We start from the raw sequence: 16,878 nt of genomic DNA, 5'->3' as shown, positions 1-16,878 counted from the left end.
GCCAAAGCCTGAAACAAGAGGTTGTTTGGATTCCCTGATTTGCATAGATTGGGCAAGAGACAGAATCCTGGTAGAGGTCCTGGGCTGTATGAGCACAGATTTACTCCTGCTAATCTTTAGGAAAGCCTGTCATGACCCAACTCAACCCACAGATGTGTTGAAGTCTCTCCTCACACCAGCACCACCTTGCTCTAGGAGCAAAGAAGGAAATCCCTGCTAACTGGGTAAGAGGCACTTTTTCAAGTAGGTGCTCCTCTTTTATTTAGCAGGGGAGAGTAACTGGCCCTCCTCACCCCAGCAGTGTCTTTTATACTGGCTGTCTGCTGGTGTTCTTTTGTATCTTTTTAGATTGTGAGCCCTTTTGGGACAGGGAGCCATTAGTTATTTGATTTTCTCTATAAACCACTTTGTGAACTTTCATTGAAGAGTGATGTATAAATACTGTTAATAATAATAATAATAATAATAATAATAATAATAATAATTTAAAAAAACAAAAACAAAACAGGAGTTCCTGGTCTTGTAAGTTGTAATCCTATCTTACTCCACTGGAAACAAACTAATTATAAACACTTGGAACCTAAAGCAGCCAAAAATAACATAAATTCTGTGTTTGTGTTGGCATCCTTCAGTCTCGGAAGACTATGGTAATGTTAGCACTATTAACACTAAGACAGTGTTAATACACTCTGAATAGTGTTCTGGAACAGAGTGTCCTCTCCAGTGCACGAAGCCTGGGTAAAGTAGATATGGAGGATAGACTGTTACCCATGCAGCAAATCCCCCCTCTCCACGTCGCTGAAATGGTCCAATGGAAAGGCAGAAGCCAATACGGTTGGTTCCAGCGACGTCGCAGGAGTTGCCAGAACGTGACTGTGTTCAGCCATGAACTGCCTCAGGGACTCTGGCTCTGGATTTTGCCTCGAGGTTGACTCCCTCGGGGCTGAGGGATAAGAATAGGCCCTCAGTTTGGCTGTACTTGTTGTAAGAGGCGACTGAACAGCCACCGGGTAGATGGGACTCGTTAGCCTGGGAAGGCAGCTCATCTGAGAGAAGGAAAACTCTGATCCCAAACCTCCGCTGCCTTGCGGCTACATCCAGTTATAGAAAAGGCTTCAGGATAAATTCTGACCTTTGTTTGATTAAACAAGTCCTATCTTATCCTATGGGGTCACCAGCAAGCTCTTTCCTCTCATGTTTTGTTGTCCCCAGTGAGGTCTCTCCTCCTAGGGGCTCACAGAGTGAGTTCTTGGCCTTTGGAGCTCACCCTCCTCTAGGAACAAAGAAAAAACCAAGAGTTCCTGCTCTTACAACTTCTTTTGTTGTCCCCTTGGGCAGAAGTGAGAAATCCAGGATTTCAGCATAGCTGTGACTGAGTAACAGGACTCTGCCCCAAGTTAACAACAAAGACACAAATGCAAGATCTTTCCAATTCAAGCCTTATTTCTTATTTTAAAATGGTTGATTATGGCTGTTGCTTTAATTTTTAACCTGCCATCTCAATGCCAAAGCCAGTATGGTCTATTTTACCCGGATTGCAGGTTGAGGAGCCTGTGGTTAAGAAATAGTGGTTTACAACAGCCCTGTAACGTTCTACCACAGTTGTTCTCAAACTTTTTGGGAGATTTACTCCCAAAGTAAGTCTTTGCTGAGGAGGGGTGAAGGCAAAAAGTAAGCACAAACCATCTCCTGACTGCATTTGCAAACAGGAAGTGGTTTGCACTCACTATTTTTGAACATTCCCAGGCTCAGGGAGCCTTACAGAGGACTGTGCAGGGCTCCCTGCACCTTCCGCTTTCTTTCCCAAGCCCACAGTAAGTAAATGCATCCCCCCTCATCCCCCTTAGTGATGCGGTCCTGGGGATCACATCACTGCCCCTTCCTCCACCCCTTAAAAGGCTGGGGAAGCTTTACACAAGCTGATGGGTCACAACCCACCAGTTTGAGAACAAGTTTGACAGGGATACAAACACCAGCAGGGAAAGACCTGCCTGCATCCTAGTCCAAGTAAATTCCACCTGATCAGCCCCATTCCCTCACCTCAGAAGACTTTTACAGGAACTGCTGCCTGAATCAGCTAGTAGGTAGCCTGGACTTTGGGTGCTACAGGATGAGGAGCCTCCTTGGTGGGTTTCGGTAACCATGATGGGGCAATGGGCAGATCTGGAATTATTGCATGGATGACTTAGGGCCCAATCCTATCCAATTTTCTAGTGCTGGTGCAGCCATGCCCATGGGGCATGCTCTGCATCCTGTGGTGGGGAGGTAATCACAGAGGCCAAATCAAGGTATGAGAACATTTGTTCCCTTAGCTGGGGGGCTGCATTGTGGCTGCACTGGTGCTGGAAAGTTGGATAGGATTGGGCCCTTATTAGTCTATTCTTGCATACATTGATTTATAGCTGTTTGCCCAGGGGCAGAAGAGCAGGGTAAACATTTTTCAAATACATTAATCATTAATAGATAGTTAATAGTGCAGAATAGATGTTGAGCTGAGGATGGTTTACATTTGCAGCCAAAACACACCCCCAGCCCCCACAGAACGCCCTTCAGTTTGCAGTAATTCTATCTAAACTGTCCTTCATAGTCCATCCCAGGCTACATCTAACATGAGTCTGCACACAGAAAACCTGTGGCTCCACTGACTTTTATGCAGGCATAAACAACACAGTCCTGGAACGAGCTGGAATCCCTAGCATGTATGCACTGCTGAAACAGAGACGCCTGCGTTGGCTCAGTCATGTTGTGAGAATGGATGATGGCCGGATCCCAAAGGATCTCCTCTATGGTGAACTCGTGCAAGGAAAGCGCCCTACAGGTAGACCACAGCTGCGATACAAGGACATCTGCAAGAGGGATCTGAAGGCCTTAGGAGTGGACCAAAAAAGGTGGGAAACCCTGGCCTCTGAGTGGCCCGCTTGGAGGCAGGCTGTGCAGCATGGCCTTTCCTAGTTTGAAGAGACACTTGGCCAACAGTCTGAGGCAAAGAAGAAGGCCCATAGCCAGGGAGACAGACCAGGGACAGACTGCACTTGCTCCCAGTGTGGAAGGGACTGTCACTCCCGAATCGGCCTTTTCAGCCACACTAGACGCTGTTCCAGAACCACCATTCAGAGTGCGATACCATAGTCTTTCGAGACTGAAGGTTGCCAACAGAAAAACCACACTTTGAAATGTTTCAAACTTTTTTGAAATCACAATGAACTATCCAGAGCAGCTAAACATGTGTTATGTATTGTTAATGAGTGCTAAGAATCCTGGTCAGCTAGTGAGCAAAATAGTCCCTGAGTTAGGTGCCTGAAGTCCATGGAAAACATGCCAATGTGGGTAATATGGCTACACGTCTACAAGCTGAACTCTCAAAATTGCAAGATGTGCTTATGACTTCTTGCTTTTCTTATTTCCGTTTGAGCATTCATTACTTTAGCTGGTGATGCTGCCTATGCCAGGTTCCCCCCCCCCCAAATATTTAAATGCAGTATCCCAGCTCCTCTCCAATGAGTTCCAGGACCCGGGGCCATAACTGAAAAATACCCATCCTGTATGCAGACCAATCAGGCAGCATACCATCCACGCTGCACCATGGATCAATTCTCCCCCACTACCCAACATCACAATAGATAGGTAGAAACATGAGAACAGGTGGTCCTTATGATCTATTTACAGATGGTTTAGGACTTGGGTAAAGATCAACACTGTGAACTGTATCCAGAAACAGGGAAAAGCCAATAGAGTTCTTACAGAATTGGAATAATGTGCTGCGGTATTAAGCCTAGTCTTTTCCCCCACCTCTCTCCCAAATATTGTCAGTATCAACTGATTTTTGAACTGGACTCCTGAGCAGATTTTTGAACTGGACTCTCTGGAAGCTCCTGAGCAGGCTCATCATCTTAAATTGGTGAGTTAGCACAGTTCGAAAATTAGGAAAAACAGGCAAAAAAATAAATAAAGGGAAAAATGGGTAATTTATCATAGTGAGTGTTGACATCCTACATGAAAGCTGACAGTCTCAGTTAATTTTGTGACTACCAAAATATAGAAATAGATATACGTATCAAAACCAAGGATCCCATTGAGTGAGGTATATATGGGGTGCCAGGTGGGTGGAAGGCGGCAACAGAGGCAGGAGTGGGGCATATTGTGTCCCAGGAGGGGGGGCAGGACCGGCTTTGGTCCCCAGTCTCATATTTTGTTTGTTTCTTTGAGTGGGAGCACAAAAAAGGTTGAAGACCACTGACGTATAGTGTTTAATTGGCTACGTGAATAAAGAGGGTGCGACAGAAGGTGTTAAGAATGAACACCTTCACAGGAATGGAATGGGGATGTTTAGGGCTATTCTGCAGGGGCTTTATTAAAGCAGAGTCTTCCGGAAGGCACGTTATGACAATATTTAGAGCTCTCAGAAGCATTTCTCTTAATGATCTCAATAACAGCTCCACATTACTTCAAGTTTCCCAGAAAGCTCACTTATCAAATGTCACATCCAAATAGTCCATTCTTCCACTATTCTTCTTTGCGATGCACCTCAAAGCGTTCCCAAAGTGCTCTCGGGATGCTTCCTGGTATTTTTTGGTGTTTGTCTCGTAAAGCTTCTACTGCAGCTTTGGCCTGTTAAGAGAAACAAGCAGGGGAAAAGGTATTCATTCATTCATTCCAAAATGTGAATCCTGCCTTTTTGTAGGAGTAATATTCAAGGTGGCACACAATAACCTAAAACGGGTGGGCAAACCTTCACTTTACAGATCCTGGACTTTTAACAACTGTATAGAACAGGGGTGCCAAAGCCCCATCCCAGGGGCCACTTGTGGCCCTTGGGGACTCCCAATGCGGCCTATAGGGAGCCCCCAGTTTCCAAAGCGCCTCTGGCCCTCCAGAGATTTGCTGGAGCCCAAGCTGACCGATGCAACTGCTCTCAATGTGAGGGCGACTGTTCAATCTCTCGCATGGACTGTGAGATGAGGGCTCCCTCCTGTGCTTGCTATTTCACGTCTGTGATACAGCAGCAGCAACAGAAAGGCTGGCCTTGCTTTGTGCAAGACCTTTTATAGGCCTTGAACTGTTGCAAGGCCTTCATTTGTTCATATAAGTTCCGTCTCTAATATATTCATTTATGTAAATTTATTCAAATTTGAAATGTAAATTCATCCTTTTTTTCCCCAGCCCCCGACACAGTGTCATAGAGATGATGTGGCCCTCCTGCCAAAAGTTTGGACACCCCTGGTATAGAAGAGGAAATTTCTTTCCTACACAATTGTTGAAGATCCAGGATCCCTAAAGGTGAAAGTTTGCCCACCCAACCTAAAAGATACAAAACGAAAAAAATTGGTGGTGCAAATCCAAGCAGCCAGGGTCTGCCCCAGGCCGCCTGGGAACTGGGTTACACAAGTGCCAGATCCTGGCCCTGCCTCCCGCTCCCTGACCACCCACCCCTAGGAATGCCTGCTGCCCACCCTCCCCTGCCCCAAAACGCCTCCCTGCCCGTCTCCTTTCTGCCCTTCCCACACACCCCCAGATCTCTGCACCAGCTGAGCTTGGCCGGCACAGACTTACTGGGCCGCAGGGCTTACATCGATGCGGGGAGGCCAGCATACATCTGTGTGCCAGCCTATCCACCCCAAGAGTGGAGCAAAAGTGCTTTATGGCACTTTTGCAACACTCTTCAGCCGGCGCAAGGGACTTTCAGCAGCCAAAAGGGCGCTTTGGATTGTGCCTACAATATTACAAATGCTGACTAAATGCAGGCAACAAAAGGCCAGGCATCTCTCCAATGGAAGCCAGTTGCATAGCCCTGGCACCATGACTGAGAGGCCACCTCTTAACCAGCGGCAGGTTAGAGACAAGGGCCTCAGATTCAAAGTAACGATTTCAGGCAAGATCATCTAGGAAGGGTCCAGGGCTAAAGCAAAACCTCCCACTGCTCGAGACAACGTGCCCATCCCACTTCATTAGCAATGGACCTTTGCTTCTGGTCAGCTATGCCCTGACCAACTGCATGCAGGTGTTGGACATTTTCATTTGTTCTTTTTGCATCCCAGACATTTGTTTCCCAATATGTGTATATTTATGTTAGATGTACTTTTTATTTCTAAGACATAAAGGTAGGGCTAGGCCAGAGATAAGACGTTTACAATATATAACATGAGGTTTGCTTGCCAATTATAGTGAGATGCAAATGATCAGGATATAATCACACCAGACGCGAATGTCCAGGATGCAAAAATAACTGCATGCAAAGGTCCGCTGATTCCAGTGTCCTAGGACGCAATTGTCCAGGACACAAATACCCTAGTGCCCATGTTACCTTATCCAGTGGTATAACAGGCCCACCAGTCCTCCTGTCACTGCCTGCTTTCTAAAGGGATGAGGGGATGGAATTGGAAGAGCAAGTGTGGAGGAGTTAAGAATGGTGTCACTACTGTAGCACAGGACTCTCCTCTGCCCCACACTTTCTCTGCCACTTTGTTCCCTCATCCTGTCAGAATTCAGGAAATTGGAAGGAGAGTAGTGATCAATGAGGAGGGCAGGTGCACCCTTCCCAACTGATCAAAGTATTGAGGGGAAACAGGAAGACACCCGTTGGCTATGCTCCCCATGCCAGTGTGCCTCCTGACCAGGGCCCTAGCAACCACATGTTGAGCATTAGTGTGAAAAACCTCTATTAACTATACCTGATGGTGTGCAGTATTTCTCCATATGGTTTGGAAAGATCTGAAATAAGGTTCTAAATCAGGGGTGCCCATGGAAGCTCTTTATTCAGCCCATATGATAACTTAGCCTACGCTATGCTGCCCTTTCAGAAGCACTGCGTCTGCCAAGGCTCTGGGAGGAACACACAGAAGGAGACTTTAGAAGTCAAGGGACAATACAGGGGGAGGGGAGAGGCAGACCAAGAGGGGTGAGAGAGGGAGATGCTGCTGAGGCACTGAGACAACCCAATTACTACGTGGGCTGCCCTTTCAACAGCACCGCTTCTGCCCAGGCATCACTTCACAGAGAGCCTCTCAGCTGCTGAGCTGCACTCAGCAGAAGCAGCTCTGCTGAAAGGACGGCCTGTGTGATAACTGGGCTCTCTCATTCTGGAAAATATCAAGATTTGCATGTTTTCCTGTCTGTCCTTTGCAGCTAAGGATGACCTGCATGAAAACAAAGTGCGTGTTTCTGCCCATCATCTGCTTAATGATATCACTTCCAGCCTTCAGCAGGCATCATGAATAAATAGCATTCAATCCACTGCATTAAAACAAGTGTGACACCCCTGTTCTCAGTTACGTACATGCCAGGATGTTGTTGTGGTTTGGGAGTTGGGCTTAAACCTGGAAAACCCAGGTTCAAATCACCACTAAGCCGTGAAGCTTCCTGGGTGACCTGGGGTCAGTCACTGTCTCTCAGCCTCACCTACCTCCCAGGGTTGTTGAGAGGACAAAAGGAAGGGAGGAACTACGTACACACCCTGAACTCCTTGTAGGAAAGTCGGTACACAAATGTGGAAAAGAAAGAAAGAAAGAAATGTAGAAGAACCTTATGTACATACTGCTGTACACTTGCTGAGATCCTTCACGCTAATGGCAAGTGTGTGGCTCTCAACAGGCATGACCAACGGACTCATTGGCTGTGGGTTCTCTGGCCAGCACACACGGTCCCACTTCTCCAAAGGCATTCATCACATGCGCAAAAGATAATGAATAAAGTCTTCCTTGACACTGCAGTGCTATCTGTGCCTACTCAGAGAGTTCAATAGGACTTACTCCTGTGTAAGTATAGGATTGCAGCCGAAGAGCCCAATCTTGAGCACAGCGCACCAGCTTACTGCCAGTGTGCCCTGTCGCAAACATGCCCTATGACATGCAAGTCCTTGGCACCAGCCCAGTGCTGGGTGGGGGACAGGTGAGTGGGGGCATGGGGAGAGGTGGGGTGGAGGCATTCCAAGGTGGTGGGAGGCGGGGAAAAGGCAGGGAGGAGGCAGGGTGGGGAGGGAGCAGGTTGGGAGGGGGGTGGCTGAGTTCTGCCAGATCCAAAGCCCATGTTGGGCTTCACAGCCCAAGGGCTGCTGTAGAATTGAGTAGTCCCATTGTGGGACTGCTTTCCTTACCTGGGATAAGGGAACAAATGTCCCCTTCTCCTGAGGAGCTGCCGGCAGCTGCCCAATGCGCTTAGGATACCGAAGCAGCCATTTTGGTGCTGCTGCTGCAGTCCTGGTGCTCCAGAGAGCTTAGGATTGGGTTGCCAAATCCCAATCCTGAGCTTCCTGGCACGCGGGGCTGCGACGGTGCTAAAGTGGTTACCACTGCATCCTGAGCACACCGGGCAGCTGGTGGTGGCCCCTCAGGGAAAGGGGGCATTTGTCCCTTTCCCCAGAGTAAGGGAAGCTGCCCCGCAATGGGACTACTCAACTCTGTGTCAGATATTTAGCCAGCACAGAGTAAGGATGTCTTGTGTTCGGGCACGAGGCCCAACACGGGTCTCTGGATCTGCCAGAGCTAAGCTCTGCTGGTCCCAGCCCCTCCCACCCCTCCCCTGCCACACCTTCTCCCTGCGGCCTGACCACCCCAGAATGCCTCCTCCCTGCCCCCCCAGCCCTGACTGATCTGTCTGCTGCATGGGGGTCTGAGCGACCACCAGGTGGCAAACCGCCAGCCTCCGACCAGTGCTGTCCCAGTGCGGACTCGTGCTGGGCCAGCTGCGGTGCTGGGTCGGTGCTTATGCCTACAGATATGCCTTATGGCTTGTTTTCGACAATGTGTGCCGGCAGTGAGCCAGCCGCACTGCTCTGGATTGGGCCCTAAATCTTTTAGCTCAGGAGTAAAATAAGTAAACACTTACTTTTTCAAATAGTTCCTCAGGGGTTATGTTTGGGTCATATGGAATGGGTTCTCCAATATAGGTCCGAAGTTTTACTGGCAATGGTCCCAATACTGGAAAGACTAGTAACCGGGTTCGTTCATAAAGCCATCTCGTTATCCCTGTATGCGAATATAAGATCAGACTTGGATCACACTGAGAAACTGCAGATCACCTTCATGTTTGAGGGGAGAAGGGGTGTTTTATTTGAATATTTGGGACAAAAAATAGCCAGCTAAATTAACAAGTCCTCATGTGGAAATAAGACAAGGAAGCAGCCGTCAGCACATCTTGCACTGTTGAGAGTTCAGCTTCTACATGTGTACAGGGAATCTTGAATCCACTGATATTTGGGTCATCTTTAAAAAAAAATCTCTTTTTAAAAAAAAATTCTGCTCTGTATATTTCTGAATATTAAGGAAGACTTCAAAATTGTACGTCGGGTGACTCTTCTGACATAAAGACTTTCAACTACCTTAGTCACAAGCTATATTGAAGCATATACAGCCTGTGTCTCAACAGTTTTTCTTGGAAGTCATTTCCATTGCATTCAGTTGGATGTGTTACTGAGAAAGGGTGCAGCTTAAATAAAATGTTTTAGAATATAAACTATAACTTACATGTGTTTCCCCATACCCTGTATGCCTCCTGAATATTCATTGTGAAATAAGGGATGATTGGCTAAGATATGAGAAAGAAAAGAAATTATTAAACTAAGGCTGCAGTCCTAACCACACTTTCCTGAGTGTAAGCCCCATTGAACAAAATAACACTTACTTCTGAGCAGAGCTGGTTAGGATTGTGCCCTTAACATATGCAGTGAAATTGACAACCTAATCTTATCCAGGATTGGGCTACCAGGAAGAGCATGTTACCACAGAAGAAGTCACCATGAGAGACAGCAGTATGTATTGGAATCGAGGAAGATCAGGTGAGGAGGTAGAATGTGGTGTCTGCAGTGGCCCCTTTAAGAGTTAAGGCCTGGGCTTTCAGCCAAGGGTGTGCTGCACAGCTGCAGTCACTAGAGGCAATGAGGTCCCTAAGGATATAAGGATCACCTGAGAGAGTAAGGGTTTGTGGGTAGCAGAAGGAGGAAGAGGGGGGTGGTGACTGGAGACATTAGTGAATGGATTTTGGAGAGTGCTGGAACAGATTGCTGGAGACACTGGAGTTTGGTGTGTGGCTGCTGTGCCCAAGACCTGCTGAGGACCAAGGGTCTGCTGTAGTGGTGGGAGGCTGCTGGCAGGAGAGAGGACCTCTGCAGGTTGAACAGGTGAGCTACCCTGGAGGTGGGGTCCAGCAGGACTGCAGGGCAGAACCAGGGCCATTGTTGGGGGAATGAGAGGGGAGCTAATTAGCTTAGAGTGGGCATAAGTTCCCCATCATAAGAACAGACACATCTACGCTTTGCTGGCTAGCAAAAGCAGTGGGGCTCCAAGCCAGGCTTGCCTGTTCCTGGGCTGTGTACTTATTGAGTGAATTATCTGCAGTTCCAGATCTCTTACTCGTGCAGCCATGTATTAATTTATTTTAGATCTGGATTTTCAACCCACCCTGCTGTTCGAGCCTCAGGTAGGTTGCTTCCATTTTAAACTATGGAAGTTTAAATAGAAACAACATACTGTATTGGTAGATAGAATGATATGGTGATATGAGTAGTGACCTAAGAGAAGCTCATGTGATCCCATCACTTTCTACAGAAACGTCATGGGGATAGCTATGGAGTATGGTCAGGAAATGACACTGGATAAGGAATTGTTAGCTGCACTAATCGGAGCATGGCCAGGGCAGCAAGGATAGTGTGGTGTGGCAGACATCTGGGGCACTGTGTGATGATGTCACAAGTTCTTGGGCACTGTGTGATGATGTCAGAAGAGAGAGAGTAGTGGCCCTAACAGGAGGAGCTGGAATTGTAGGAAACCTTTGAGACAAGTGTTGAAAATGGGCATGGTGGAGGTCAAGCAGCTGTTTCAGCTTCAATATGGGAAAAATTATACCATAATTCAAGTCAGTTTTTGCATTGCATTATAGCTCACTTTCCCCCAGCTTCCTTAAGAATTGGTGTGAGGGCTGAGCTGTGCTTTGTCCTTGAAACAGCTGATTAGCTGCCAGCCTAGCTCAGAGCAGGTCACATACTTTGCATGCAGAAGGTACCAAGTTCAATTTTTGGCCTCTCCAGAGCTGGAAAAGACTTATTTGAGACACTGGAGAGTTCCTGTCAGTCAGTGTAGAAAATACCGGTTTTAATACCTTTACTAGGTACATCATAACATACTAAGAAACTAGCCTTTCCACATCACTAAAATCCCTAAAACTCAATTAATGTGGGCTAATTTTTTTAAACTACTGTACTGTATGCACCCAGACCAAGTAGTCAAGCAATGAAGGTGTGAAATTAAAAAACAATTTTCACATCATGAATAATAATCTGTTCAGTTTTTATACAACTGTTTTATACAACTGTTTTTATACAGTTTTTTTTGCATCTTTTTAGATTGTGAGCCCTTTTGGGACAGGGAGCCATTTAGTTATTTGATTTTTCTCTGTAAACCGCTTTGTGAACTTTTAGTTGAAAAGCGGTATATAAATACTGTTGTTAATAATAAAAATAATAAAAATAAGTGAGGCTTGGATTAGGAATTTGGCAAAACACAGTACCACAAGTCCACTGCCAAACTGGGGAGGGGAGGAGAGGAGCCGCTTGCATGCTGTGGTGAGGCTAAATGGAGGCAAATGGCTCCCAAGGGAAGGAGGGGCCACTTCCACACTATGGGGGGGGGGGGGCTCCCTGCAAAACTTAGTGCCCTGCTCCCCTCTAGCTATGCCAGTGGTCACAACTGGAAGTGATGTCACACCCAGGTTTTTTTAAAAGTGAAAATTGAGGGGAAACATGCCTTCTTCCCCCAGATGCTTGCCACCTGCTTGCTCTGCAAGCTAGTGGCATAGCTAAGACATCTATCTGCAACCTGGGCTCAAAGAAGATTTTGTAGCCCCCGCCTCCACTACAAAATCAAGTTTAATTAATTAGGCAAATAAATACAAATTGTGCCCCTTATTGGTTAAAGACACTGTGCTGGAGTATCTTTTGCCAATTCTCCCCCTGCTAAATATAAGAGGAGCCCCACTTGAAAAAGTATCTCTTTACTCAGTTAGCAGGGGTAACTGTATTATATATGGAAATGAGAGCAGACTCATATTAACACCTTATTGGTTCAGTGCTGTACCATAATAACGTCTCATTGGCTCTCAGAACAATCAGTCTCACAGATCAGTTTTGAGTTATGAAAATCCACTTTTTGTACCATAGGGCCGTTGTGTTTTCATTTTCTTGTTAATTGACCATAACGTTTGATAGAATACAGATATTCTAATGAGGTTTCATGCGATCAGTGTGAGCTCAGCAGTACTGCTGACCAACATGTTCCAGACAGGCTCTTGCAGTTTTGCAAACTCCACAACAGACAGTGAGCCAAACCATGCAGCCAGATCTCACTGCTACCTATCATTTGAACAACATACTTGCATGCATGCATACACTTGCCAAACATCATGCTTACTCACCACTTTTGCCTTTATGGCTATCTGAGCAAATCCATGTCGTTTTCCCCAGATGAGTTTGTAAGTCTTATCACTGTAGTTTTGTTCTCGAAGTCCACCTGGTGCAATGTTGACCGCATGCCCTTCCTTCAGAAGATCCACACACTCTTCTCTGCTCGGATGAACACCGCCTAGCAGAGTAATATATGTTTGTACACCTGGAAAAACACAACCAAATAAAAATTGGAGATATTAGATAATGACTGTACTTTTAACATCTCAACTTATTTCTGAACTAGACAGGACACATGTCATGAAACCACACCTTCCCAAACTTGTGTGTGTGGTGTAACATTAAGCAGGGATTTGCAGGAGAAAAATCAGCAGGTGGAATGCTGACCCTTAAACCTTCCCCTTCTTGCACCTTTTCCTATCAATTTCCTTCCTTCTCAAATTTTCCCCTTCCAATAAGGGGGAAAAAATGACCTTATCATTCTGAGCCAAGGAATAGGGAGTGGAGAGAAGGTGCTTAAGCTTTTTCTTCCTGCTTCTTTTCCACTCTCCCCCAAACTGCCATTTCACTTGGTGGGACTGATTCTCTTGTCCCCTCCATCCCCAGAGAAGATGAAAAAACAGCATGGGGAGGATATAACCCCTGCTAATTGGGTTAACCCCTGCTAATTGGGTAAGAGGCACTTTTTCAAGTGGGTGCTCCTTTTTTTAGCAGGGGGAGAGTAACTGGCCCACCTTACCCCAGCACTGTCTGTTCTAGTGGCTGTCTGCTGGTATTCATTTGCATCTTTTTAGATTGTGAGCCCTTTTGGGACAGGGTGCCATTTATTTATTTGATTTTTCTCTGTAAACCACTTTGTGAACTTTTAGTTGAAAAGTGGTATATAAATACTGTTAATAATAATATATTGGACCTATAAGAAAAATATCCACAATAGGGATAAGGTACTGGTATTAACCTTTAAGGCCCTTCACAGTTTGGGTCCAGGCTAACTGATAGACTGCCTTACATACATTCCTGCCCACCTTCTTAGGTCTTCTAAGGGGGCTCTTCTCCAGGTGTCACCTCTGTCCTAAGTGAGAGGGGTGGTGGCTTGAATCAAGCCTTCTCTGTAGTGGTGCCACAACTACAGAACTCCCATTCATGAGAATGGCCTTTTGGCAAGGGCTCAAAACATTCCTGTTTTGTCTGGTATTTGGTCGATGCCCTCTGCATCTCTGCAATATTGCTGTGACTTGACTGCTTCCCTGGACTAATTTATTCTCCTCCCTCCATGGCTCAACTATATATGTCTGGTTTTTGTTTTGTTTAATGTTTGAATATTTTAGTATTTAATGTTAAAATTAGGCCCAAATCCTAACAAACTTTCCAGCACTGGCATAGCTGTGCCAGTGGGGCATGTGCTGCATCCTGCAGTTGGGTGGCACTCATGGAGACCTCCTTAAGGTAAGGGACTGTTTGTTCCAGAACCTTGAAGCTGCATTGCCCTTACCTCGGTCTTCAAAAGTTGGTTAGGATTGAACCCTCAGTGTTAATGTTTTGATGCTTTTCTATTTTCTTTTTACTTGTTGTGATACAATGTACATTTATGATGGAACTTTGTAAGTCGCCTTGGGCATTTGCTTTGGCATGGGAAAAGCAGAATATATTCTCTTCAAACAAACAAACAGGCCTCCAGCCAAGAAAAAAAATGTGAGGTCCCTAGCAGTCTGACCCTGAAATGCAGCATGTGTATCAGACGAAAGGAATATCTCTTTGATACCTCTAGTCAGCACCATCCATCCTGGATTAAACATTACAATGTTCCATTTTAAAATACTTCTAATGACCAGAATTAAAATATTTGTGTTTTACCTGGTATAAGAAAAAAAATATGATCCATCACTGAAAGGTACGCTCTTCCTGTCATTCTGTAGACCTCTTGTAAGAAATAAAAGCTATCCATAGGTATGCCTCCATGGAAATAAACAAGGATTGAGGGTCCTTTAGGAAGATTCTCCATGCCGTAAACCTCATAACCTGTCCAAGGAACAACAGGAAAGTTCTGGATGCAGTTTCTGCTCTGTTGACACAGTTGCATTTGTGCCAGCTGATTGACAGACCAATCCTACCCAATTTTCCACCAAATCAATCCAGACAGTGGTTGCATATAACAGGGGCTCTCTAAAGATCTTATCAGATCTATAGGCAACTATTAAGTGATATGCTGGACTAACTTTTAGTTGTGCACATCATCAAAAATATCATCAACCAGCCCGTGTCCATCAGCAGCTCTTTCTGCCTTCCTGCCCTGCAGAAGAGACAGCCTGGAGCATAGACTTGTCATCAGCTCCCAGGGACCAGAAGACACAGTCATAAACACCTCCTCATATTTCTCGTGGATTAGAATTTTGTGAATTTTAATTTTGTAGATTTGGCTCCATGAGCCAGACTTGGCCAAGAAGGGAGTATACATTAATTAAGTCATTCAATAATTCATTCAAATGGAAAAATCAGCTGTGATAATGTCACAAAACAGTTTGATGTGTGTAGAGGTCAACTGTCTGCAGCAGGAAAAAAATTTGGGGTTGTACTTTTTAACATATTATATTACTGACAGCACAATCTCTTGCACTGAAACAGGCAGGCCTGGAGGCCTGTGCTGTATCCAGCGCAAGAAAGGGACACAAAGTGGCTCAGCCAGAGGCAAGGAAAAACTCTTCCCCTTACCCCTGGGTAAGCCACTGCGGTCCCAATGGGTCCCCTTGGACTTGTGCCACTTTCAGAGGTGGCACAAGTCCAAGGACAGCAAAGCGGTTTGCAGCTGCTCTGCACCGCTCGGGAACGGGTTTTCGGATCTGGTAAAACTGCCGATCCCAGCCCCGCCTCTCACTTCCTGCCCATCTGCCCCAGGACCGCCCTCTGCCCACCCTCTCCCACCCCAGAAGGTCTCCCTCCTGCCTCCTCCCCACCCTCCCCAGACGCTTGCGTTGGTCGAGCGGCTGATGCAGGGCTCACCCCTTTCAAGTTGGTATGGAGGCTGGATTCATCCTCTGCAGGCTGGCACATGTCCCTGCGCCGGCCCAGCCTCTTGAGGTGGCGACCCTCCTAGGGACTTGTACTGGCCCAAGGCGCAGTTCGGTTTGTGTCCCGATTCTATTTTTTATGGATATATTTTTATGAAACTGATGGAAGAAGAGAATTTTGGGAGGGCTAGAATAAAAGCCAGTCAGTGCTTTTAAACCGATTCCACTAACCTTTGCCTTTCTGATTTCAAGCCAGAAACAAATTAAGATAAGCAATATGACTTTTACTGCACAATCCTATCTATGCTTATGCAAAAGTATGTCTATTGAGTTCAATGCGCCCTACTCTCAAGTAAATATGTATAGGATTGCAGCCTCATTGCCCACTCCTATCCCCTGCCAGTCCACAGCATGAAGCTGTGCCAACGGAGTACATGCTGCATGCTATGGTGGATGCACAATCAAATGGCCAACAAAAGATAAGTAAAACGGTTTCTTAACTATAGATAGGCTGCCAGATCACCAATGGGTCTCCTTGGACTCACACTTCTTTGCTGGTGTAACTCCAGAGAGGAAGGAAACGGGCGGGCTGGAAAATTGAGGAGAGAAACCCACCATATGCTGAAATCTACCTCCTCCAGCTTGCCTCCTCCTTGAATCTCCCACAAACTGCCCCTCCACCCCCTATCTGCTCTAGTAGGGGCTGGCTCTATTGGTGGTGGGTGTGTGGAGCTCCTGGCCATTTTTACCAGCGGTTCTGTTGCACTCAGCAGTGGCCTTTTCTACAGTGGAAACTGAGTTCTGCTGTCCTAAAAACCCCATAGGATTGAGGACTTCATTTCCTATTCCATTTCCTATTCCTACAAAATCAGAGGACAGCTGGATTTTCATTCTCCTCCTGAAAAGCAGGGGTGTTGTAACACAAGAACTATTTGTGATATGGCCCCTTAGAGATTAAGGAAGAAGATCCAACTTACCATGCAACACCTTTCCTAGCATACTTATCAGAAATGCATGTATTTGCAGTAGTTTCCTCCATTGTTCGCTATCAGGATCTACTGGCAGGATACCAGTTATTTTACAAATTTTTATGCAGATACTACAACAACTGAGCCATACAAATAACAGTACTACTGGACAATAGAGTATTACCACAGTCACTAAGCCCAGCCAATATAGACTAAAGACTGGAGAATTTTCCAAAGTGCATATCAGCCAAGATGTAGATCCTTCTCCTAAAGTAAAGTTTGTGTCTTTTGCTGTCATCTTTGGTGTAAAACAAAAGCCAAGAAATATTCTGTTCACAGCTAAACAATTTCTTCACTTTTATTGCTGGAGGGGGGAATAAAAAAAAGACACAGTGAACAGACTCACAGTGTTAAGATGCAAATTACACCTAGGCAATGGCAGTACTCTTTAAAAAGAAAAACCTACATTTTGCTATAGCTCAGAAGAACATCTGGTTGGAGAGTGGGGCAGGAGGAA

The 16,878-nt window shown here is 45.9% G+C and overlaps 1 protein-coding gene across 1 annotated transcript; it reads right to left on the bottom strand.

Moving 5' to 3' along the window:
* Positions 1 to 4,503: 4,503 nt before the first annotated feature.
* LOC136649159 (DGAT1/2-independent enzyme synthesizing storage lipids-like) lies at positions 4,504 to 16,659 on the bottom strand. The gene is made up of 6 exons (XM_066625605.1): positions 16,371 to 16,659; positions 14,243 to 14,407; positions 12,400 to 12,593; positions 9,459 to 9,519; positions 8,821 to 8,960; positions 4,504 to 4,608 (listed from the first exon to the last, which is right to left on the bottom strand). The coding sequence occupies exons 1-6, from the start codon at positions 16,657 to 16,659 to the stop codon at positions 4,504 to 4,506; spliced, it is 954 nt and encodes a 317-aa protein (XP_066481702.1).
* Between the last annotated feature and the right edge of the window lie 219 nt (positions 16,660 to 16,878).

The sequence above is a fragment of the Tiliqua scincoides genome, chromosome 4 (genome assembly GCF_035046505.1).
Source record: "Tiliqua scincoides isolate rTilSci1 chromosome 4, rTilSci1.hap2, whole genome shotgun sequence".
Lineage (NCBI taxonomy): Eukaryota > Metazoa > Chordata > Lepidosauria > Squamata > Scincidae > Tiliqua > Tiliqua scincoides.
Note: the sequence above shows the minus strand (reverse complement) of the source record. Positions and strands in the feature narration are given on the sequence as shown.